This window comes from Pipra filicauda, unplaced genomic scaffold (genome assembly GCF_003945595.2).
Source record: "Pipra filicauda isolate LSUMZ 115617 unplaced genomic scaffold, ASM394559v2 scaffold80_size11013439_pilon, whole genome shotgun sequence".
NCBI lineage: Eukaryota > Metazoa > Chordata > Aves > Passeriformes > Pipridae > Pipra > Pipra filicauda.
In genome coordinates, this window is record NW_024104987.1 from 6,633,829 (window position 1) to 6,656,922 (window position 23,094).

The 23,094-nt window shown below is 50.5% G+C and overlaps 1 protein-coding gene across 1 annotated transcript; it reads left to right on the forward strand.

Annotated features, from left to right (window-relative positions):
* The first annotated feature begins 825 nt into the window (after positions 1-825).
* On the forward strand, positions 826-20,573 carry CDR2L (cerebellar degeneration related protein 2 like). The gene is made up of 5 exons (XM_027749773.2): positions 826-1,254; positions 13,722-13,834; positions 15,075-15,223; positions 16,120-16,284; positions 17,822-20,573. The coding sequence occupies exons 1-5, from the start codon at positions 1,176-1,178 to the stop codon at positions 18,705-18,707; spliced, it is 1,392 nt and encodes a 463-aa protein (XP_027605574.1). The 5' UTR covers positions 826-1,175; the 3' UTR covers positions 18,708-20,573.
* The last annotated feature ends 2,521 nt before the right edge of the window (positions 20,574-23,094 follow it).

Sequence of the window (23,094 nt, forward strand, 5' to 3'; positions counted from 1 at the left end):
ATGAGTTCATTTGGATCTTAGAGTCTCTGATGGATTCCAGGGCTGACAAGGACAAATAAATCTCCTTGGACCAAACTTCACAATAGCAGCTAGGAGAAAGACCACCATCTCTTTACAGTCATTCCCTTGAGCTGAAAAGCAAGTACCAAAATCCCAAGTCTTTTCTGACCTTACTTATACATAACAGACACGTTTCCTCCTCAGAACTCTACAAATCCTCATTTCCCTCAGTTTTAAGCTCATTCCACCCTTCAGAAAGATGCGACAATTTGTCCTCAAAAATAAGAGAGGAACTTGCATCGGGAGCACTGATTTCCCATCGGGGTGCAAAACAACACAGAATTGGAGGAAGACACCACACTGAGGTGATGCTGGGGGGCTGTTTGTATGGGGCGTCCCCTTTTGCAGCCCCAGCTAAGGGAGGGCGGATGCCCTTCTTGAAGAACAACCCACACAAACCCACCAAGGCAGAGGAGGCACTGACATCCCCACTGAGGGGTCCCGAGACTTGCCCAAAGTCACCGCGAAGCCCACGGCAAGGCCAGGACACGGCATCCCAACCGCATGTCCTGCTCCTGGCTGACCTCTCAGCCGGAGGGTCAGAGCAGGGGGGCTGCGGGGCATCTCGCCTTCCTCGGAGCCCGGGTCATCCCACCTTAGCACCGCGCTCCCCGCAGGTCCGCTGTGCGCGGCGGGGCTGGGCGGAGTGGAGGAGGCGGAGGAGGAGGAGGAGAAGGAGGCCGGCCTCGCTCGCCTCCCCCTTCCCTCTCGCCGGTTTTCCTTGCAGCATTTCCATGCTAGAGGTCCCCACCGAGCTGCGGAGCGAGGATCTGCCTGGCTGCGCCGGGCCCTCTTCCTTCCTTTGTGCATCCCCCAGCCCTGTGCAAGCCGTGCCCCCCCGCCCCGGCCGCCACGTCCCCGCTGCATCCCCCGCTCCGGAGCCTCCCCCGGCCCTGGAGGCAGGAGGAAGCCGCCCCCCAGGGCACGCAGAACCGGGGCAGCGACCAGGCACCGGCTGCCACGTCGTGCCATCCCCCCCTTCCCGGCCCGGCCGGGGCACCGAGGCCGCATCCCCGCCCGCATCCCTGCCCGCATCCCCGCATCCCTCCCGCTCCGCGGTTCGGCGGCGGCCCCTTTGGCGGATGCTGCGCGTCTCCCCGTGCCGCTGGTGCTAAATGCTGAGCGCCGACAGGATGGAGGAGTTTCAGAGCGAGGAAGAGGAGCCCTGGTATGACCAGCAGGACCTGGAGCAGGGTAAGGATGGGGCCACACCGCAAGCTGCCAGGGATGGTGAGCCGAGGGATGCGCGGGCAGGGAAGCGGGCAAACGCCAGGGACAGTAGGGTGGGATACCTTCTCTCTTGACTCCTATTTGGTTGGCAAAGCCAGCGCCTCGTCCTGCAGCGGTAAATCTCGGCTCTGCTGCTCCAAACCACTCTCCTGGCCGAGGAAAGTTTAAACCCGATGGATAGAGGCGGGGAGCCCAGATCTATCCTGAGCAGCAGGTCAGTAAAAATTTTGGTGGTTTGCATCCACAAGGAAGCTGGTTCCCCAAAAAACTTGCTGCAGGTGGAATCAAACATGGGTAGTTATGACATTGATTTCAGCTCAGAGCAGTCCAAGATAGAGTTAGCAGGCACATTAGTTAGAAATTAATATATTGGAAATAATGTATTGCTGAGGATGCTAAAAGTGTCTCTCAAAAGCTTCTGCTATCCAAGCCCAAATCCAAAGGGATCTTCAGCTTCTTAGTTACCTAATTACTTCTGAAGGTTTTTCCAATCAGCCATAAAACCACGAGAAATTAGAAAGGAGAAAAAAAAAAATCAAGGCCAAGTTTAAACAGCAAAAATAGCCTTGTTAGAAGATAAATGTTCACTTGTGTAGTTTGCTTTAAAGTAACTATATCTACGTCTGCACTAGTTCTACGGAACGTTTATCCTCGGGCTGGACAGTTGGTGCCTGTTGGTATTCAGGGCTTTTTTTTAAATATAATTTTGCTTATCTTAATATTTTGAGTCAACACGCAGTAAGTAAATAACTGGAAGAAGTCCCATTTGAGGCCAGTGGCCCAGGAATGAACTAAACTGATTTCTCAATGAATAGGGAAAAATCATTTCTACCAAAACACAGTACCCCTCCGGCATGTTGCACTATAGGTACAGTTTTATATTTGCTTTTCCCAGCTGACTGTCAGCAGGGATGTGTGATCCAGCTGCAGTACCTCAGCCCAGCATTGCTCCAGTACATTATGTCATGATTTAAAGTTTACACAACTTCAGCTGCAGGGCAAGGGCCCAGCAAGGAATGATAACCAGCCCTCCAGGGGTTGTCACAGCTGGGTTTTAACCCCAATTTCTCAATGAACAGGAAATATGAATAGCGGGATACTGAGCCCTGTCCCTTGAAACACAACACTCAAATTAAACCCAGGCAAAGGACAGAGATGGAACTATCAGCTGGATAAACAGTGCAGCCTTTGACTGCTCAGAAATTCACATTTCTGGGTGACGTCTTCCCATGGCTCACAAGGGGCCTGGGCACTGGTCCAGGGGCGGGACACAGGCTGAGGAACAGCAGAACTATGGATGAATATAGGGAGCGTTGAACAACGTGGGACCAATTGATTTTTAGCCTAACACTGTCCCTGGTGTCAGGTTCATGAGTCAGCACTGGCACTGTACAACTGGCTCACAACAATAAAACCACCTTCCCACTGCAGGGCCAGGTTCCCAGCTCTGTCCCAGCAGCCTAAATGCAGAATGACTGTCTCCAGATGATGGATTGATGCTGGGAATGGGCTCCACCTTTGTGCACATACAGGACTGGAGGAAAACACAGACCCAAAACAAAGCCCAGCTGCGGGCTTGCAGCCTCCTGTGTGAATGGGGGCAACACAGGCTTGCACAAACTCAGAAGGAGAGATGGGGGAAGGCTTTAACTGAAATCAGCCAACTGGAAAGGTCCTACGGGGTAATTACAACCATAATTAATTTGCATGATGCACAAAGCATCACGAAGGACAGCGGTAGACCTTGTCCACATACACTGTGCCTTTGCCTTACAGCCATGGCACTACCCAGAGGTCTTTGGTGACAGCACAGCCGTGGAGCTGTTGGTTTGGAAATGGGGGTGGAAGTACAGTACAAGACATCCAGCGTGGCGTGATTATGAGGCGGTTGTAGGCCAGCATTGCTAAGAGGATTGGCATGCCAAGAGCCCGGGGTCGCACAGAAACCCACGCTGGCAGCGGCGCCAGGAGGGCGGAGGACAAAAGCAGAGGCTTAAAGACTGTTCCTTAGGAGCGAGGGGTGGGAGAAACAAGAAACAACCCAAGCTAGGAGAGCAGAGGAGGTTCTTCTGTGAACCAGTTGGTTCCTGGGCCTTTATCGTCATTTCACAGCATCATCAAATATTTATTACATTTACATCCAAAACTGTTTGCTAAGCAACAGATGGCTTAAATGGGAGCTCTGTGATGATTATGTTAATTAACCATTTTAGCACCACAGAAGAAATCATGCCTCCAGCTCCACACCGAGCACCTGTTACTTTCCTCTTCACCCTCCATAGAGCTTCACCTTGACAAAGTAACTAATTTTTTCAAGAAAATAAACCCCAATCACTCTTTTCTTCCCTCCTAAAATGTCCACAGCGACTGGCTGCATCCACCACATGCCTTGGAAGTAGCAAGATCTGGTCCCCAGCATCAAGGCCTTTCTAACCTCATTCAAATGAAGCTGGTGCCTTTCAGATTCCTTTACCTGTTTCCTGCACCCTGTAACCCTGTGTGGCTCAAGGCATTGCACCAAGATGCCTTAGCATATAGAAGCAGAGACTCAAATCCCAGTCAGGGTACTCAGCAGTGACATGGGAACAGTAGTGGTGTCCTCTGAGTTGTTTCTTTCTTATGATGTTCCCTCTGGGAAGTCTTTCTGATTTGAGGAAAGTGGTGAAAATGGAGCTTTGATTGCTTGGTAGCATGACTTAGCTTATTGCCAGGCTTTGTAAGCATGAATAGATATCAGTGCTGCTTTAGTTCAGCCACAGCCTCACCTTCCATGGGCTGGGAAGTCTGTGCCTCTAAGCATTAAAACCAGGATACAGTGCTGGTGAACCTTTTTCCAGCTGTTGAAAACTGATGATGTGGGTACAGTTGCATCATACCCTGTGCACAGGGCGGACGTGCAGCCAGACCCCAAGAGAATGAATGAGCTAAAATTAGAGAGTCTGAGCTGCAGAAAAGCGGGGACACCTTTTCTGTTCATCAGGAGCATTTGTCTTCAGGAGGGCTGTGTGCCAACTCAATTGCATCTGGATCCAAACAGACCTAGCAGCTCTGCCAGCCACTTCCAGCCTTCAACTCCCCCGCAGCAATCTCCCAAGATGAGTCCTCCTTGCAGTTACCCCACTGCACTCCCTGATCTTCCCAGCCTTCCTGTCCCCCTGCTAACATTCAGGTCTCAGCCAAAAAGCAGAGTGCAGCCCAAGAGGAGGCCTTTAAAAGCCACCCTTATGACCTCTGGACCTATCGATAGCCTAAGGCACATAGTGGGATTCTCAGGGTGTCCTGCACAGGGCCAGGAGTTGGATTCAATGATCCTGATGTGTCTCTTCCAACTCAGCATATTCTATAAATGTGGGGTGATTTCTCCCATGTCAATAAATGGCCTCCCACTACTCTGAGTTGGGCAGCAGGACCAGAGGTAGTGCAAGAACCAGCACATCACCTCATTGCCCCTGCGAGACAGACTGTCCTCTCCTCCTGGGCAGCCACAGAAACTTTTGGGCCAAACCATCTGCAATGCAGGCTTAGGACCTAACGGATGTAACCTCTAAAGGTCTCCAGATTTAAGGATCTTATTTTAATTCCTCCTCCTCCTGCCAAGCATCTGATTGCTAAGAAGGAAAATGACACAAGGTGCTGAGCTTGCACCACTCCCAACTCATCCGTGTAAAGACACAGGGTCACCAGTCCTGGCGTTGGGGTGAGCCCAGGGGATCAGTGCTGGCACCCACTAATGCCCAGACCTGCCTGTTTCCTGCACCACACAGCCCATGTGGGGTGGTCCGAGCACTGCAATCTACTGTCAGCTTTCCCAAAGGATTCACTGCACTGGCAAGCAGGTGGTACCCCAAATTCTGCCGCTCCTGATGCAGTTATCCCAGCAGTCCAGGTACAAGACACACAGATTTCCTGTCCTCCAGGAGCACAGCAGTTAACTCACCACCCTCTCTCCCCAGAGGCAAGCCAGAAGGTCAGAGCTTTGCCTGCAGTAGCTGAGCCACTTACTTATTTAGCAGTGCAGTACAGCAGGTAGCTTATGGAAGTGGAAAGTTTTCAATGACTAATTGCTGAGCTGCTTGGGAATGACAAGAAGGACTAGGAAAGTCACAGGAGACAAGGAAATATGATGACATGTTAGTCTGAGGAAGGGATGAGAGCCTCCAGATCTGGGAAGGAGTAAAAATTAATATATATATATATATATGTATGTATTTTCCTGGAGTAAAAATTCCCCTGTTATATGAAGGCAGCAAGAAAAAGGGGCATAAATGAAAACCCCACACAGCAACTTCCAGGATCTCACTCCTGGTCTCTTACAGAAGCTCCTTTCTACATCTGCTGAGCCCCAGGCACATAATTCCAGCTGTGGGAGGGAGCAGAATTAGAGGAACTGCTGGAAAATGAAAAGGAAAAAAAGAAAACCCAACAAAATCAGAGTTTTCCATATCTCCCATCCTGAAACAATCAGCTAACAGTAGCATTTCTCCTTGGCAAGGCCATGCACAAAGGATTTATGTTCAGAGTCCTGAAGGACATTCCCCCTGGTAGCCCTGATCCCGAGGGACTGGGAGCCAAGGCACCAGCCGCTAACACCCTGCACACAGAGGCATTTTCCAATCCTCTTTCTTTCCTCCTGTACCAGCCAGCACTGGCTGGTGACAGGGCAGATGCACTGACTCAGTGTGACAGTCAGGAACCACTTAGAGCTGTGACAGCACCAGGGTCCGATCCTGCTCCTGCTAAAAGCAGTGCCAGCACTCCGGATAACGCACGGCTCGCTCACTCCCAAACACTCCATCTCCTCTCCCAAAAGGCCTTTCCCAGAGCAGCACAGTGCTAAATTCCCACCTCGTCTTGTTCCAACAGATCTGTGTGCCCACACCGAGCACATCATTAGGGCTCCCAAAGCTCCTGCTTAACCTGCCCAAAAACACGTATGTGGGCCAAGAATTTTGGAAAATATCCCCAAGACAAAATACCCCAAAGAAATGAGACCAGATGTTACACAACTGCTGCTCTTTGCACAGCTGGGAATTTTAAAGGGATTTTATATTACACTTTGTTTTTTGAGGATTTTTCCATGTGTGTTTAACAAACAGTTGTAAATCTCCTCTCCAAAAAGTGACAGTTATTTTAATGGTTTAAACAGCCTGTTCCTCTGCAGCCTTCTGGGAAGTAACTCTATCCAATGTGCAGTACAGCTGCCCTGGCCCTGCTTAGTTCACTTGTCTCCCTCCTCCCTGAAGAATTCAGTCCTTTGAGTGTGTAATATCCAGGTCAATGCTGACCTCTTCCAATTGTGCAGCTGCAGCAACAGCACTTGGAGGACATGCTCATGCCATCCTCCAAGTTTTCTTGGTCCACAAGCAAGTGCTGGGTCCTGGGAAGACACTTGGACTGGGAGATGATGGGTGGGCACTGGTCTCTGAAGGAGGAGGCAGAGCAAGGAGCAGCAAATCCCATCAGTATCAGTCTTTGCAGCAGAGCTGTTTCAGGAACACTGGCTTTGCTGTAGGGCCCCTGAAAGAGGCATTGCCTTGCTCAGGGCTAGTGATGGACATAAACAACACCATTCTGAGAGCACATCAAGTATTTACTCACTCCATTTCCTTGCAAACTCAGACTGGAAGGCAACAGCCCTGTGCTGTTCCTGCGTAGCTCCACGACAGCACCCATTACTCACCTGAGGTCAGGAGCTCTTCCCACCTGGGCAGCATCTCCAACTCATGCCAATAGCCAGGCACAAGGTAGCTGGGCTGTGAGCTGAGTACCTGGACAAACAGGGCTTCTGAGACTTCCCAGCAATGGGTGGGAAGGGAGCAGTAGTGGGGCAGCAGCCTGCAAGGTGATACACTTCTCTTCAAAGCCAAGAAGAGGGGCTGCTAGAGAAAAGATGGGCAGGACTTTGGTGTTGCTGTAGAGGGTCAGGCTGTTCTCTGTATTTAGCTGTAACACATGGCTGTGGAAGAAAGGTCTTCTCTGTACCTACATGCCTCTGGCACATCAGAAGTAGCAGACGGGAGTAATCAGCAGCCACAGTGCTGGCTGTGGTCTTGGGGGCTGCTGCAGCTGGAAGTGACAGTTGTGCTGGAACTTGGTGGCTCCCTGAGTGTCCAAATCACTCAGGATTGGTGGTTTCACCTGTCTCCCCCAACCAAGAGGACACCAAGCTGATTGGGAATGGCTCAGAGTAGGGGAATATGTTGTGTGAGCAGGAGCAGGGCTGGAGATGTTCCAGGGTTGTGGCAGCCCATTGCTGTGGGTGCTGCTCCTGCCACGTGAGCACACTGACCTGTCCTTTGCAGGTCGCCTTTGCTCGGGGCTCTGCACATGCACAGCACTGAGCTGCAGCAGCAGACAACATGCAGTGTCTCCCTGGTGCTCAGTCTCCTTGTCCATCCTGGGTCAGCTACAACCTCCTGCCCCCAAAACACACAGGGCAGAGGAGTTTGCCACATGGCAGCAATCCACATGTCTGTGTCTTTAGCTCTAAAAGAGTAAAAGCCTCTATTCATGGTTTTCTGCGTCCCAACATAATTAATTAGTTGGAGCTTTGCTGCCCGGGGGAGGAGTGCACGCAGGAAAGCACTGGCTGCCTTTCTCCCTCCTTTTTTATCACTGCTTCTCCTCAACAACCCCATTTGTGTCTATTTATTTAGGACATTTTCTGATCCAGGTGCACTACCAGAGCCTCGGAGCCACCAGTCACTGAGCTCTTTGAAACCATTTTAGCCTACAAGGCAAACACAGGCACCAAGGCTGTTTAGATAAGAGAACAGCAGGGAAAGACGCAGATGGGGCCTCAACCATGGTCTAATAACATCCTCTGTGTTCTCATGCTCTAACAACTTGGCAAAAGGCACAGTGATGGCTGTGGGCACAGGGATAGGACTGCTGTGTATGTGTTTATGCAGCAACAAACAGCTTATAAGCAGAGGTGACCACCCTGGGTCTTAAGCATTAATATACAGGGGAGCCTTTGGGGTACAGAATGATATGAGGGCAGAAGGAAAAGGCGAGTATCAATTACATCTAAAAAGCCTGATAAGCATCTGAGAAGAATAAAAAAAAAGAAGAGCTGGTAAAGGAAATACTGAATAGGGCTGAAAACTACAGGAGGAAAGGAGGGGAGCAGCAGGAGCTGAGAGAGCTGGAGGGCTTCTCTGCAGCATAGCACAGACAGTGCACCCCTGAGCCCCTTGACAGGGATTTCCACTCCTTAGTGGGTGTTTTGCTCAGGGTACTCGAGATAGCATGGAGGGAGCTGTTCTCAGTGCACTGTGCTTGCCTTGACCCGCTGCCAACCACCTCTCTGCCACCACCTGAACTTCCCCCCACCAGGAACACTTCCAAAGCCAAAGATAGCCCAGGAGTATGTAACAGATTACACAAGAGAAAGAAAAGGAAGAAAAAACGAGGCAGGAAATCCAGCAAATCTCATTAGAGTAACAAATGCCAGTGTGACCAACATCAGCTCAGCCCAGTGAGAGCCATAGTTTGGAAGAAGGAGGTGGCTGTGCTGCCAGGGGCTCACACACCCCCATTGCTCTCACCCAGCCCCAACAGAGGCATTTTTACCCCCTGCTGCATTGGGCTGCTCTGCAAAGCAAACCCTGGTACATCCCATTATACCAAAATAGCAGATCCTCAAAAAAACATACAGAACTCCAGGTGCAAAGCTGAACTGAGCAGCAGTGCCTGAGTTACACCAGTATAAAGGGGATGGAGAATCCACACCTCAGCAGTAACACTGGCGACACTCTGAAAGCTCTGCCTGGCCTTGGGAAACACTGTCATCTGTGGAATGGGCATGTTGAAAAGGCTTTTCCAGGTTGTTTGCAAGGATGCTGTCAGATAGCACTGACTTCCCTGCACCCCAGCATGTTCCATTGCAATGGTTTATAAGGGCAAAGTACATAGATGGCCTCCATCACCTGCCATGGAGCAGCGGTGATATACAAAAGCTGATCTTCATTGTAATATATCAAGACAGCACAATCCCTTGCAACTAAGAAGGAAAATAAATGAGTAGCAAGTGTACCCTACCCTGGGGTAAACCAGCATGGTATCATTTGTTTAGATTTTGAAAGGAATAATTGCACCTACCCTTGACTCTAAGTACCCATGTGTAATGGAGCATACAGCAAATGCAATTAAATTAAACGTCAGCAGCATTAAACATCAGTTCCTAACTCTCAACCCACCCATCCATCAGCTAACAAGCACCCTGAACTTCCTCCAGAGATCTCCACACCAGAGCTCTCCTTGCCCTCCTCCCTGCTCTTCAGCAGGTTAATTCACCATGTGCAGCATGGGAGAGGAGCGGCCCTTTCCACAGCCCCACATTTGGGGAGGGACCCCAAGTAATTCCTTTATGGACGCTCAGCTGAAAGGGACCTGCAAATCCACGTGCCATAAACCCCCATTTGTCAGTACCACAAACCAGAGGACTTTTGTCCCCCCTGTGAGCTGCCGGCCGGGGACAGGGCTGGTTTACTAAAGGTGAGGAGCCAAGCGCAGCGTCCCTCGGAGGAATGGGCGTGTTCTGTCGCAGCCTAAACACACGAATCCCTCAATGCCAGAGAGATAAGGGGGGGAAAGCCCAAAGCAGCTGCACCAGATGGTGGCTTCCTCCAGAAAGCCGTATTTACGAGGAGCAGCTGAACAGCTCCCGGATCATCATCGTGCCGAGAACAGCCGAAACCCCCCCCGCCCGGCACCAGCCTTGTACTCCCCCAACCAGGAGGGGTTGAGGGGCAAAAAAACCCTTCAGAGAGCGGAATGTGGCAAAGTGCTCTGCCCTAGCAGACACAGGCCAGCGCTGGGAAGGCAGAAACGGCTCCAAATCCTCTTTGAGCCTCGTTGCAAGGCTGAGGAAGCTCCCAGCTCTGCCACAGCCCCGTGCAGGGAACATCTGTCTGCACCAGCACTGCCACAGATGTGCCTTGGGGGAATACATGGGGGAATCCCTGCAGTTTGTCCCTCAGCCTCTTTCCATCAAAGACAACTTGCTACATCTTTTGGATTAGGATTATTTTTTTCTTTTAAGTCTTCTCAGTGACACCAAAGCAGCAGAGTTACTGCTGGGCTGCTGCTGATCTCTGCAGCTCCAGGACGGTGCCTCCTTGATGTACTGCCCAGCCATGCTCCCTATACCTGCTTGGATTCAACTCCTGCTCCCTTCCCACCGTATGGTCTCTCTTCTCTTCCTCTCCCTCCTTGCTCAGGCGCCTTTCCCACGGAAGCTTGCAGGAAAATGCAGCCTCCATCCTTCCCTCCAACGCTCCATAGGCACAGCCCTTTGTTTGGGGACACAGGGTGTCTCCTTGGCGGGTGTTAACTGGAACGGTCACATCAGCACTTGCAGTACCGAGAGCCAGAGGGCACCAAGCTGGTGCTGCCCAGGATAGTTTGCATCTGCAGCCCTCTCCCAAACAGGATTTGGCAGTGTCAAAGCTCCCATTTTTTCAGTTGGAGACTGGCCATTTCACAGTGATGCCTTCAGCATAGGCAGGATGTGGAGGGATGGGGCACATCAAGCGGACACACAGCACAGCCACTCCCCATCACTTTATTTCTCCTCCTGCATCCCTAGGGGAGGGGGAAGGGAGGCATCAGTGTATCTGCTAAATTAGGGCAAGTCCTTCAGCACTGGCTGGCTGATCTGACAGTGGAGAAGCAAAGAGGAATACAAAAAAATTGTGGGAAAACCATAGTACTATGCAGAAAGAATCCCTGAATTCCTAAATAGTTCTTTCCTCTCTCCCCAACAACTTAGTGAAATTTCACATTCAGCCTCAGGTTTCTGAGGTCTCCAAGGAGAAGAGCTGAGTGGTCCCCCAGCCCATGCAGAGACACAATTAGTACAAAGATCAAGAGGGATCTGGTCTAAAGATGACATTAAAGCACTTCCACACAGCATCCCCTCCCTCCCCGCAGTCCCGCAGCCGAGGGGGAGCCAACAGGTGGGGAAGAGGACTTGGGCTCAAGGGGGTGGATGAGACAGGATTACCAAGGATGTTTTAAGTGGCTGGTGGGCAGAGAGTGAGGAAGTACATGTGTGACAATGGCTGAGGCAGTTAAAAGACATTAAAAGAATCAACTCCCCCATGTCCTTCAATCCTGGAGTCTCCCAGGCCCTTATGCTCAAAATGGAAACGAAGAATCAATTTCCTTCTCGGAGCTCAGCCCTGTTCTTTCCTCTTTCCCACTCATCCCCAAACGCTGCCCATTTCCCCCATTAAATTATTGCTGACAGAGCCCTTTAAATTACAATGCAGGATCTTGCACTGCCTAATCCACTTAACTCAACCCCAGCTGATTAAATTGGATGCCATATGGTGGGAGAGCACTGGTGTAATCCGCAGGGATGGGGACACACTTGATTCATTACCTGGAGCACAGCAGGGAGCCCTCTCACTACATACCTCTGCTTTAGGGCCCTGCTTCCTGCCAGGGATGTGATTTCCAAGGTGCTGGTCTCCAGCAACAACACCAGCTCTGGCAAGGTGGTGGTGGTGACAATAAATACAGCCCCAAGCAGCTTAAAGGCACAAATTATCCTCTATCTCCGCTGGCATCTGGTTGTTCCCCCAGCCCCAGCTGGTGCAGCAAACACTCAGTCTTCCAAGAGCACTTTATAAACTAGGGAAATTTGGTGCTTGGAAAAAAACAAATAGGTAGAAGGAGGTCTGTCCATGAGGAAATGTGCCAAGTAACTTGATTGCACGGATAGCTGGGATTGCAGCCCTCAGACTGGGTCACTGTGCAATGACGAGGATTATAATTAAAAAGGTCACAGCCTTTTTAATAATAACAGCTTGCAATGCAGGGCACAGCTGGAGAGAACATTCCCATGGTAAAGAGGAGATTCGAGGACACACTGAGCAGCTGTTGGCAGGAAAACATCTGGGGGAAGCCAGTGCAAAGAAACACAGCCATCACCCAAACTAACAACATCAGCACATCCCACAGCACAGTGTTATCCCTCAGCAAAGCCCCATCCCAAACACTGACAGCACTACAGCACTCGTGTCTGAGGTCACTGTGAGCCTCACCTTGTGATGTGTGAGAGATCAGGGCTTCTCCCAGGCTCAGAATACACCTTTGGCAACCTGGTTCCCCTTCTTCTTGCCTTAGGGACCAACCATTCCTCTTTCCCAACCAACTGCATGGCCAAATTAGCCATTGGAAGAAATTTTAGCTGCTTGCAGCCCAGGTAGAGCCTTTGCAAAACACATCATTAGCTGCAGACTAGAGAGGAGTATTATGACAGGGTGAGAAAATGCCAGGGCAGGAGAACTCAGTCCCCTCACACACTGCAGGACTGTCACTCCTTAATTACCTACGACTGCATGATTACCATACTGGAGAGAGAGCAATAACACACACCAGGACCTGTTTCCTTACCTTTTTGAAGGTTTAAGGTCAGATTTTCAGTCTGCCATTGTAGGAGCCATTAATTCACCTCTAAAAGCAACAGGAAAAGTGAAACCCATGTGACCATAGGTCAGGCTTTAAGAAGACAAGTAATTCCTGTGAAAGCAAGGGCTGTTCCCAGAGACAGCTGTGCCATCCCAGCCCCACAAACAGCATCACCTGTGTGCTCAAGCTTTGGCCCACACAGGACTCACAGAGTCTGGGGCCTTTAACTTTACCCAGCAGCAGCAAAACCAGCATTTTAAGCCAACTACACTGCCAACATCTACTTTTCCCTGCAGTTCTCCTGAAGTCCAACTATTTCAGTAACTTCCTAAGGGCATTTAGAGGTGGCAGAGAGTGAACACAAAAGGGGTTTGTCCTTCCCCTGGAGCTGCCCCAAGGGGAGAGCCAGAGCCGCAGACCCCGGTGCTGCCGGGGTGGCACATCTGGGAGGTGCCTCCAGCCCCCTCGGGCCACACGTGGCTTTATTACTCCTGTCAGTCTATTAGTGGGTGATGGATGGAGGCTGACAGGGAAGGCGAGGTGCTCCCTTCGTTAGAGATAATAATATAATTTACGGAGCAGCCCCAGGGCCCCGCAGGGCTTTACCAACCTTCGCTCTCATTCTGACAGATGCTGAGTCCCTTTCAACCCTTCAGCTCTTGGTGGTAGGGGATGGAGGTGCTGAGCTCCTGCCACAGCCCAGCCCCAGGGGCCCGATCCTGGCTACACAGTGTGCAGGAGGGTTTTGCAGCCAGCCAGGCACCAAATCCTTATTGCATGGAGGAGTTGCAGAGTGCAGAGCTTGGCCTCTGCTTGCTCCTGCAGCCCAGCAAGATCCCAGATCCTGTGTGTTCTGTAAGTCCTGCATCCAGGACAAAATGTACCAGTAAAACCGGCACCAGTAAAATGTGCCGCTGAGCTTGATCCGGCGTCAATTTTGGGGGGGGATCCCACCACACCCACCTGTGGAGCTGTGGGAACTGCAGCAGCTTTGTCCCTCTGCTTTTCAGACCTGCACTTGGCCGCAGAGCTGGGGAAGACGCTGCTGGAGCGCAACAAGGAGCTGGAGGACTCCCTGCAGCAGATGTACACCACCAACGAGGAGCAAGTGCAGGAGATCGAGGTAGGGCCACTGCTGTCACCTAAGGATGAAGGAAAGGGGCACTTCCACCAATGCCAACAGCTCAGATGCCAGCAGAAAGAAAGGGATGTGCCATGAGGCGTGGGAGTTAAAGGATGTTCTGTACATGCTTGAAGAGGGATGGACTGAGATCCCTCTTCTCACATCCCCACCCCCTGCCCAGATGTGCGCACCAGATTTTGGCGCCAGATTTTGGCACCAGGCTGCATCTGGGTCACGTTTGGCCTTCCCCTGCCCATCCACCAGGCTTCACACTCTTTGCTCTGCTGCAGCTTTCCCTTGATCCCAGTTATTCAGAATCGCGTTTGTTCCCAGCTGGCCCCTCAGCACCCCCACAAACACAGCCCCCTTTGTTAGAGGCATAAAATAGCTCTTTTTCCAAGAGCTGCAATCTAAACCACCATTTCAAGCATCCTTTGGGGTCATTTCTAAGAGCCCACAGAACTGATCTTAGAGGCTTAAACCTGCTGTGCCGGGAGGGTTTTCATCCGCTGGAAAACTTCTAGGGATCTGTGAGTTGAAAAAGATTGGACACCCCCTGATTTAAAAGGACACAGGGCAGAGGAGGGCTGCGAGTTCACAAGAACAGCACATGATGCTGCAGGGATCTGACAGCTAATGTTCAAGGGAACTGGTGGATGGATTTAGCCATTCCCCCTCCAGCAGCCCTTCAGAAGCAGGTTCACGGTAGGATTTGGGATCTGGTCCCAGCTGAGAGTGAGCAACTGGGTAGATGCTGCTCTCCCAGTCTTTGCAGGATAAAATCTTACAGTGTCAAACTCACAGAAAAGGGTCTGCAAACCCATAGAAATCACAGGTCTCCTCATGTTTCACAGACTCAGAGTTTTAGCCTGAATCCCCACAGAAACACGGCTTCTGCAATCGATCTGTCAGATGATGCTGTAACCAACTGGCCAATTTCAGTCAACTTTCCATCTCAGGGATATCAGCTTTCTTTGGTACTGGGAATAAAAAAGCAGCTGAATAGAGAGAGATTGAGGTTAGTGCCCTTCACAGAGGGCAGGGGAAGTTCAGTCCTATTTTAGACACAAAACCATTTACAGTGGGCAGGAGGGATGAACATTTCAACTGTGGAAGAGGCTTCACCCAGGCAGAATCACAAAACACATTTATCAGAGGAAGCAAAGGCTGTAGGAATTTCTGCCCGTGAAACAACCTGGATTTTGGTTGTGGAGTGCTTATGCTTCACTTTTTCTTGCAGTACCTGACTAAGCAACTGGAGATGTTGCGGCAGATGAACGAACAGCACGCGAAAGTCTACGAGCAGCTGGACCTGACAGCACGGGACCTGGAGCTGGCTAACCAGAAACTCGTGCTGGAAAGCAAGACTTCCCAACAGAAGATCCAGTGGTACAGCCTGCCCTCCTCTCACCACAGTGATGCTGCACCAAGAGCCCTTCACCTCACTTTTCCCCTGCCCCAAAGCACAGCCTGTCCTTGATATTTGAGCCATTCTCTTATCAGTCCAGTTTTGGAGCTATTTGCCACACAAGTCCATTGCAGCAATGCTGGTTAGCAGGAGTCAGCTGCAGCACAGACACCCCTGGGATGAGGGCTGGATAAGGAGTGTCTGAAGCTGCCAGGAAAGAGGCACAGGAGCCCCTCCTCAGATGAGTTTCCTTGAAGAGGCATATAATCATTTCAGGGAGGTCCCCAGCACACAGCCCAGCAGAAACATGTGGCACAGATCCAGCATCTAATGAAACCCTGGCTAGTCCCTGCTGAAACACCAGTTTATCAATAATATTTCTTTCCTAAAACAAGCCCATGATCAAGGTCATCCCTAGAAACAACACCCTAAGCCATGTCCTTGCAGGGCAGCCTCATTTGCAAACAGCTGTGTGGAGAGGGAGTTTCAGAGCAGAGAGTTTTACAAACTATTCACAGCCAAAACAAAACTAACTCTCTGCTCAGTCTCTGTGTTTACCTCTACAAGGTAAACAAGGGGAAGTGATGCTTGTTTTCAGAGGAGAGATATTCAGGATAGTGCTTACATCCCAGAAGAGACTGTTTCAGCAACTGATTTGAGGACAGAAGGTCTCAAATCAATCCCCCCCTCCTTTCTATAATCACTCCCACTCAAGAGTGATCACATAGAGAAAGACCAACCACTGGCACAAAAAGCAGGTGCTGTCATGCTCCCAGAGCACATGCTGGGACTGGCTTTCTCTATGGGGGAAAAAAACACCTTTCAGGATCCTGTAGTGTCTGACTCCTCACCTGTGTTCTGACTTCTCTCTCTGCAGCTTGACAGAAACAATCGAGGGGCTGCAGAACCAAGTGGAGGAGCTGCAGAAGCAGGTGGAGGAAATGCGGAGCTTGGAGCAGCTCCGCATCCGGCGGGAGAAGAGGGAGCGGCGCCGAACCATCCACACCTTCCCCTGCCTTAAGGAGCTCTGCTCCAGCCCCAGGTACAGAGCCCTGGGTTCAGCAGCCCCTCAAACTTTCTCCCCTCCTCCTCCTCTGCCCATGAACAGGGGGTGCAGTGGGTGAGCCCCTCTGGGGGTGCACAGAAACCCACACACAGCCCCACAGAGTCGAGGCTGTGCCTCAGAGCCTGAAACCCACAGCTGGAGGGGAAGGGAGGATGTCCCTCTCTTCTACCCACCCAACTGAAGTGGTGTTGGCAAAGCAGAGCCTTCACGATCCCAGCAGAGTGATGCTTTCCTTCCCAAACCAGCACAGCCTATTTTCCCTTCCCAGCTGCCTCCCAGCACAGCACCAGCACCTCTGGCTCTCTGAAACCAGCTGAGGTGGTGCATTGTGTGACTACAGTACACCCCAGGAGCACCAGTCACACACCCAGACACCACATGCTGCCAGGTGCTGTACCAACACCTTCAGCACTGTTGCAGCCTTAATTCTCCTTAAAACCTGGCCACTGTGTTAATTCACTGATCTCGTGAGGGCACTTCTTGCTCAGCTTTGTCCGCAGTAGAGGCTTCTTTAAATAGATAAGCAATCAATAAACTTTGTTACTGAAAGCACCCTCTGCCAGAGGATATGAACCAAAGACAGTTTCACTGCAGCAGCAACGGGAATGTTTATGAGGCCATGACCTAACCCCCAGCAAAATCCACTTAATGTTTTTGTGGTTCTTTACCCCCCAGTCCCCCAATCCCACTTTCCCCCCTATGCCATGGGACCTCGGTTCCACTTGCAGCTCCACAGTTGGCTCTGAAGGTCAGGCTGCCCTTCAGTGCCTTGAAATCCGTTCAATACCCCCACCACAGCTGTGCTCCCAGGGGAAGCCACAGAGCCTGCTCTTTTCCAATCTGTTCTAAACAGACAGGATGCCATGGGCGCTTCACTGAAGAGGAAAACCCGAATTCCCAACAGCAACATAATGGAAGGGGGAAGTGCTTGTTATCACTTCCCAGGCAGTGAAGAAGGGGAAACTCTGTCAAAAGTCTCTACCTTCCTTGTATAAATCTTCTCTGACTCCCTCTGGAGCATCTCCTGGACACAGGGGTGCACAGGGCAGCAACACATGTGCTTCTGGGTTTTGGCTGGCTGGGATTTGGGGTTGTTGGCAGATTAAGTGAGTAGCTGATGAACTCCAGCAGGAAAAACCCAAAGCCAGCCACTTTCAGCTCAGGCTGGTAGCGCTTGAACATTCATACTTGCTTCACAGCAATGTTGGTGGCTTGTCTGTTAACCTCATGAGTCTCTTACCATTTAGAGTCTCATTTCCCTCCTGTCTTTTATAACTGCTGTCAAATAAAACTGCAGGTTCTCTGGGACAGAGGCTGGTCTCTGTGTTCAGAAGAACCCCAGCCACACTTTGTGGTCTGCTGGCACACGGAGGTGGCACATCTCGCTCCACGAGCTCAGGCTAAGTCCTTTCTGGGCATCAGTGGAATTCCTTACATGACAATAAGACACAACAAGTCCCTCATCGAACCGTCGCTCAGTCAGAATCTCTCAAGGATCTTTCCTCTCTTTCAGGTATGAGGATGCATTCCAGGTCCACAGCTCTTCCACAGAGTTCAACCAGAAGCCACTGGAGAGGGAGAACGAGCGTCTCCAAGCCATGGTGAACTCCCTGAGGTCCCAAGTCAACCAGGAGAAGCAGCGGAAGGAGAGGGTGGAGCGCGAGTACACCTCTGTTATTCAGGAGTACTCGGACCTGGAGCAGCGGGTGTGCGAGATGGAGAACTGCAAACTGCGCATCAAGGAGCTGGAGGCAGAGCTCCTGGAGCTGCAGCAGATGAAACAAGTCAAGAAGTATTTGCTCAGCAGAGAGGACAACTTGTCCGAAGCCCTCCTCGAGCCGCTGAACAACGCCCCGGAGGCAGATTACATCGACCTCTCCGAGGAGGAGGGAGGGAAAAGCCACGGGACATCCATGACACCGTCCCCGAACCACCCCGTCCGGAAGAGCTGCAGCGACACGGCCCTGAACGCCATCGTGACCAAGGACGCCGTGAGCCGGCACGAGGGCAACTACACCCTGCACGCCAACAACGTGCGCAAGAGGGGCATGTCCATCCTGCGGGAGGTGGACGAGCAGTACCACGCCCTGCTCGAGAAGTACGAGGAGCTCCTGAGCAAGTGCCGGCAGCACAAGGACAGCGTGCGCCACGCGGGGGTCCAGACGTCCCGGCCCATCTCCCGCGACAGCTCCTTCAGGGACTTCCGAGGGGAGGCACACGAGCTGGAGGAGCGGAAAACCATGGAGAAAACCATCAGCAAACACGTGGAGGCCGTGGACAAGCGGCTGGAGCAGAGCCAGCCGGAATACAAGGCTCTCTTTAAGGAGATCTTCTCCCGCATCCAGAAGACAAAAGCAGACATCAACGCCACCAAGGTGAAAAACAAGAGCAGCAAATGAGTCCCTGGCTCTCCGCAACTCTCCCACGTGCAATTGCAGCAGCCACGTCTTCTCTTCAGCCCCAGGAAACGCCACGTGGCCCCTCTGCTTTGAAGGTTCGAGAGGTCTGCAAGCGAGGAAACGTCCTGGAGACTCAACTCACGTTTTTTAAGTTTGGGCTCCGGACAACTCGTTGGGACAATTGTACATTGTAGTTAGAGGATTTCAGAAACCACATGACGGATCTCTGCATGAGTTACTGCCGCTGCCAGACATCACAAGAGCAATGTAAAACACGAAAAAAGGAAAACCGGTCACCTCCTCCGCCCCTCTCCAGCTTGTCCCGCAGCCCAATTATCTGCAAGCAAAAGCCTGGATGTCCTCCAGCGTCCTGCCACAGCTGGAGCACAGTGTTTCAAAGTGAAACAAAAAGCCATCAGAACTTTAGGGGCTGCCCCAGCACAGCAGCCCAGCCCTCCACTGTGGTTTTATGGCTAAGAACCTACGCTTGAGCCCAAGAGACTTCAGTCTCTGCCTTCCCCTCCCCCAAAGGGCACTATGGTCTTGCAATTTAAGCCATTCTCTAATCAGTCAGGTTTTTCAGCTCTTTACAATGCAAGCTCATTGCAACTGGAAAAACTTGAAGAGAAACATAAAACTGATTGTTCCATCTCCATCGGCGTCGCTCAGTGTTTCAGTCCCTACTCTCCAGACCTTGTAGCATATGGGATCTCCTCACTTTAAATCTGCCCTGGTATTTCAGCCCAGGTGAAACACCAGGCCTGGTAGGAACTTGGCAACCAGGGCTTTCCCATAGCTAGACAAGTGCAGTGTCAGAGACACGCTTCCACCTCACGCTCTGGGTACCAGCTGTGCTCTTCAAGAGGTTGTCATTGTCCCATCATAGCCAGTTCCTCGAACACAGCTTGCATGAGCTTGCAAAACTGACTCCCAGGGACTCACACGCAGGCTGGAGGACACAGCATCTCCCTGGTCAGGAGCTCTGGCCCTGGCAGATCACACACCACCCCACACTTTGCTCTGAACATCTCCCCAGCCACAAGGACAGATTTCAGTTTCCTGCTGAAAATGATCTCCCTTGGCTGAGACACTCTCCAAAGGCTGTCGCCTCTCGTGTTCCATCTCCCTTTCCAGCACTGAAATCTCCTCACTTTTGCTTCCACAGACATGCAAACACACAGCCAAAAGGCCACTGCAGTCTCAGGAATCACCAGTTTCCAGTTTTCATGAACTAGAGTTGGCCTCATATGGTCAGACATGTTTTAGGCAGAGAAGCAGCATTTCATTACAGCTTAGGCAACACCCTGAGCACTGAGCCACAAAACCAGTTCAGTGTAAGCTCCTGTTCCTTACCCGCCTGGAGAAAACTATCAGCTACATCTGGATTCTATTTTCACCAGCTTAAATCCCAAAGTCTTGGGCCAACAGCTGGGACTCCTGCAACACTGAGATAAACAAATGAGAATGTGGCTTTGGAGGGGGAAGACTGTTCAGATGTAATTATCCCCCGAGTCCAGGGCCTTGATGTTACGAGGAGCGACCTTTCTTCCAATCCCCATGGAATTCATGCAGAAATACCCCCCAAAACCACCCTGTTTTGTTAAGCTGAGTACCACAGAGGTAAGTTGGCAGGAGTGTGATGCCCAAATCACCCCTGCTCCACAGGTCTCCTCAAAACCACCCACCACTCTGCTCTTCCACGCTCTGCATTTCCAGGTGTCCCACGGCCCCAGACACACCCGGAGCCATGGGCACAACTGTGGCTACCAGCTCTGTAACTGTATGGAGAACCTTCATGCCTTATTTATTTATAATGGAAAGCAGTTGTCTAAAATAAAATAAAATAAATAAAAATGAACAACAAGAGCAACAAGAGCAGCATCAATGATTTTCTGGGAGCGTTCACCACCCCATTAACTCAGCACGTGGAGCAGTGTTGGTTTAAGCCCATCCTGTGTTTGCCCTGCACTCAGCTGATGCTGCAGAGGTGTGGGAAGAGAATCACCCTCACTTTCCATTTTAAACAATCCCACATGGATCAGCATCACAGTTAAGTGTACAACACATCAAACATATTTTTAAATGCTTTATTCTCTCCTCAAATAAAAAGAAACACAGGGATTCTCAACGCTCTTACAGCTCTTTTTACTTTTTAAGAACAGCAGAAGAGTTATGTCTTTGATTTTCATGTACAATTTGGGTCAAGAAAGTGCTTCAGGCTCCTTTGCAGGAAGCAAAGAGAATATGCTGAACTGTTCTGCTGCATTATTTATATAACATACATTTTTATGCACTTGGACTGTAACACTTGCCACGCGATAAAACTCCTCTTCTGTCAGCTCGGAAGTCTCTGCAAAACCACACAATTTCCAAGCTCCCAATTCAAATCCTATTTTTGTTTTGGTCTTTTTTGCAAACCACAAATCCAAAAATGACTGATGTGAGTAACATGATATTAGTACTTGGCTTGACAAAGGCACAGCTGCCATGTATCAGCAGCATGTTCTGCAAAGTGCTGAGGGCAATTTTTTTCAGCATCCAAAAATATTAGTGGCCATATATACACATACTGATGACTGTGTGAGTCACAGTCACTTGATTTTTGTCTTAAGTGAGGCTTTCAGTGATCAAAGGAGGAAAAAATAATCAACTTCTGGCCTTTTGTGCCACCTTTGATCTAAACTTTTCCAGTTGCTTTTAAAACACCAAGGAAAGCAACACAACTCCATTAAGAGGGGACAGGAGAGCATTAAGCAACCACAGTGCCAGGGAAACTGGGGTAATAGAGAGCAGCAGCTATGTAACAGCACACCCCCATGGTTCATGACAGAAAGAAAAATGCTGCACACAATTAAAAATGGATGAGAAAAACGTTTGTGATAGAACAGGAAATAATTCTTAATTTCAGAAGTTGGCAAAATCAGTGACCCTACTCAGCTCACAGCAATAAGATCAATAAGGGCACAGCTTGTCAAGAAGTTGAAAGATGGCATTTAGACACGTGCAGTTCCATAAGATCTAGTCTGGCTTCTTACCACACCACCAGTTTGAGTAACCCTTCTGAAACAAATAGGGAGGGGTCACTTGAAGCACAAATTCAAGGGGTTTATAGAGCTCAAACTCTCACAGGGAAGGAGATCTGATTCATCAGTATTCACTCTCTTACGGGAGTTGAGACCTTCTGGAAGGTCCCTCAAAGTCCTGATTTGCTCCTTCATTATCAGCTTGTGCCCTCACTCACACAAGGGGTGACTGGCTCCTTGGACACATCAGCCCTTCCCTCAGGTTTCAGGGATGGCTCCTTTCAGCTCTTGCTCAGCAGTGACCACCAAACAGGGTGCATTGGCTTCCTCAGCCCCCATCAGTGCCAAAGCACTTCATTTCTTCAGCTGGAAAGCCAAAAGTTTGGCTCTCCTTGGCTCATGCCAAAGTCAGACCTTGTCATCCCAAGCCCTGCCTGCCTGGCCAAGGAGAGCTGTTTCCAACCATCCAAGCAGAGATTATTCAGCTTTTTACCAAGGCTCTATGGACCAACACAGTGTGGGAACAAAGCAAAACTAGATAAATGTCCTTTTAGACTGGTCTGGCTTCGCCTGTGAGACCTTCCAGCTCCTTTGCCAGCCCCTCTGTTCCCCACACACCCTTGGAGGGTATTCCTGCACAACAACCAGACATGTGTGACAACAGCTGGTAAATGAGTCATCCTGCTTGGTGTATTTTAGACAACCCTCTGGCTACAAATCACAAACATTTACCTGTTCCCTGTTAGAAATTAAGGTCACCAGATGGCACGGTTTGTCTCCAACAGCTCTGGGTTTTTTCCTTAAAGCATTTTGTTTTCAGTTGAGTTTGGAGGGGGGAAGCAGAGCAGCACCCCAGGACTCAGGGACTCAATTAAAACAAAGTGAGGAGCCCCCCCGGCCCTGAGCTGCTCAGTTACAGTCAGGACAGACCAGCCATCTATGTTCAGGACCTGCTCCCTTCCCAAGGACCGAGTTCCCTGATTTTGCACTGATTATCTGGATGGGACTCAGCTCAGATCCTCAGTCACAGTCTCTATATCAGCTTCTGAACACCCATTTTGACTTCATCCACGGTTTTCAACAAGAGATTGTCAGCTCCTGTCAAAACACCAGAGCAAATGACAGCCCATCCCCTGCCTGTGCATTTTCCTGCTGCCAGGAATAGCAATCCCTGCCCCTCTGGAACGCACACCCTTCTTGTCAAGCCAGCCTGACAGCTCCAAGAGGAGTAAAAGCTGAAAGATTTCCACAGCTGCCTCACTGACCTGCATCCCACATCCACCTCAGCATCTCTTACAGATCCAGAATCAGCATTCAAAGAAATGAGTGTGTGTATATATGTGTGTGTGTGTTTATAGAACCTT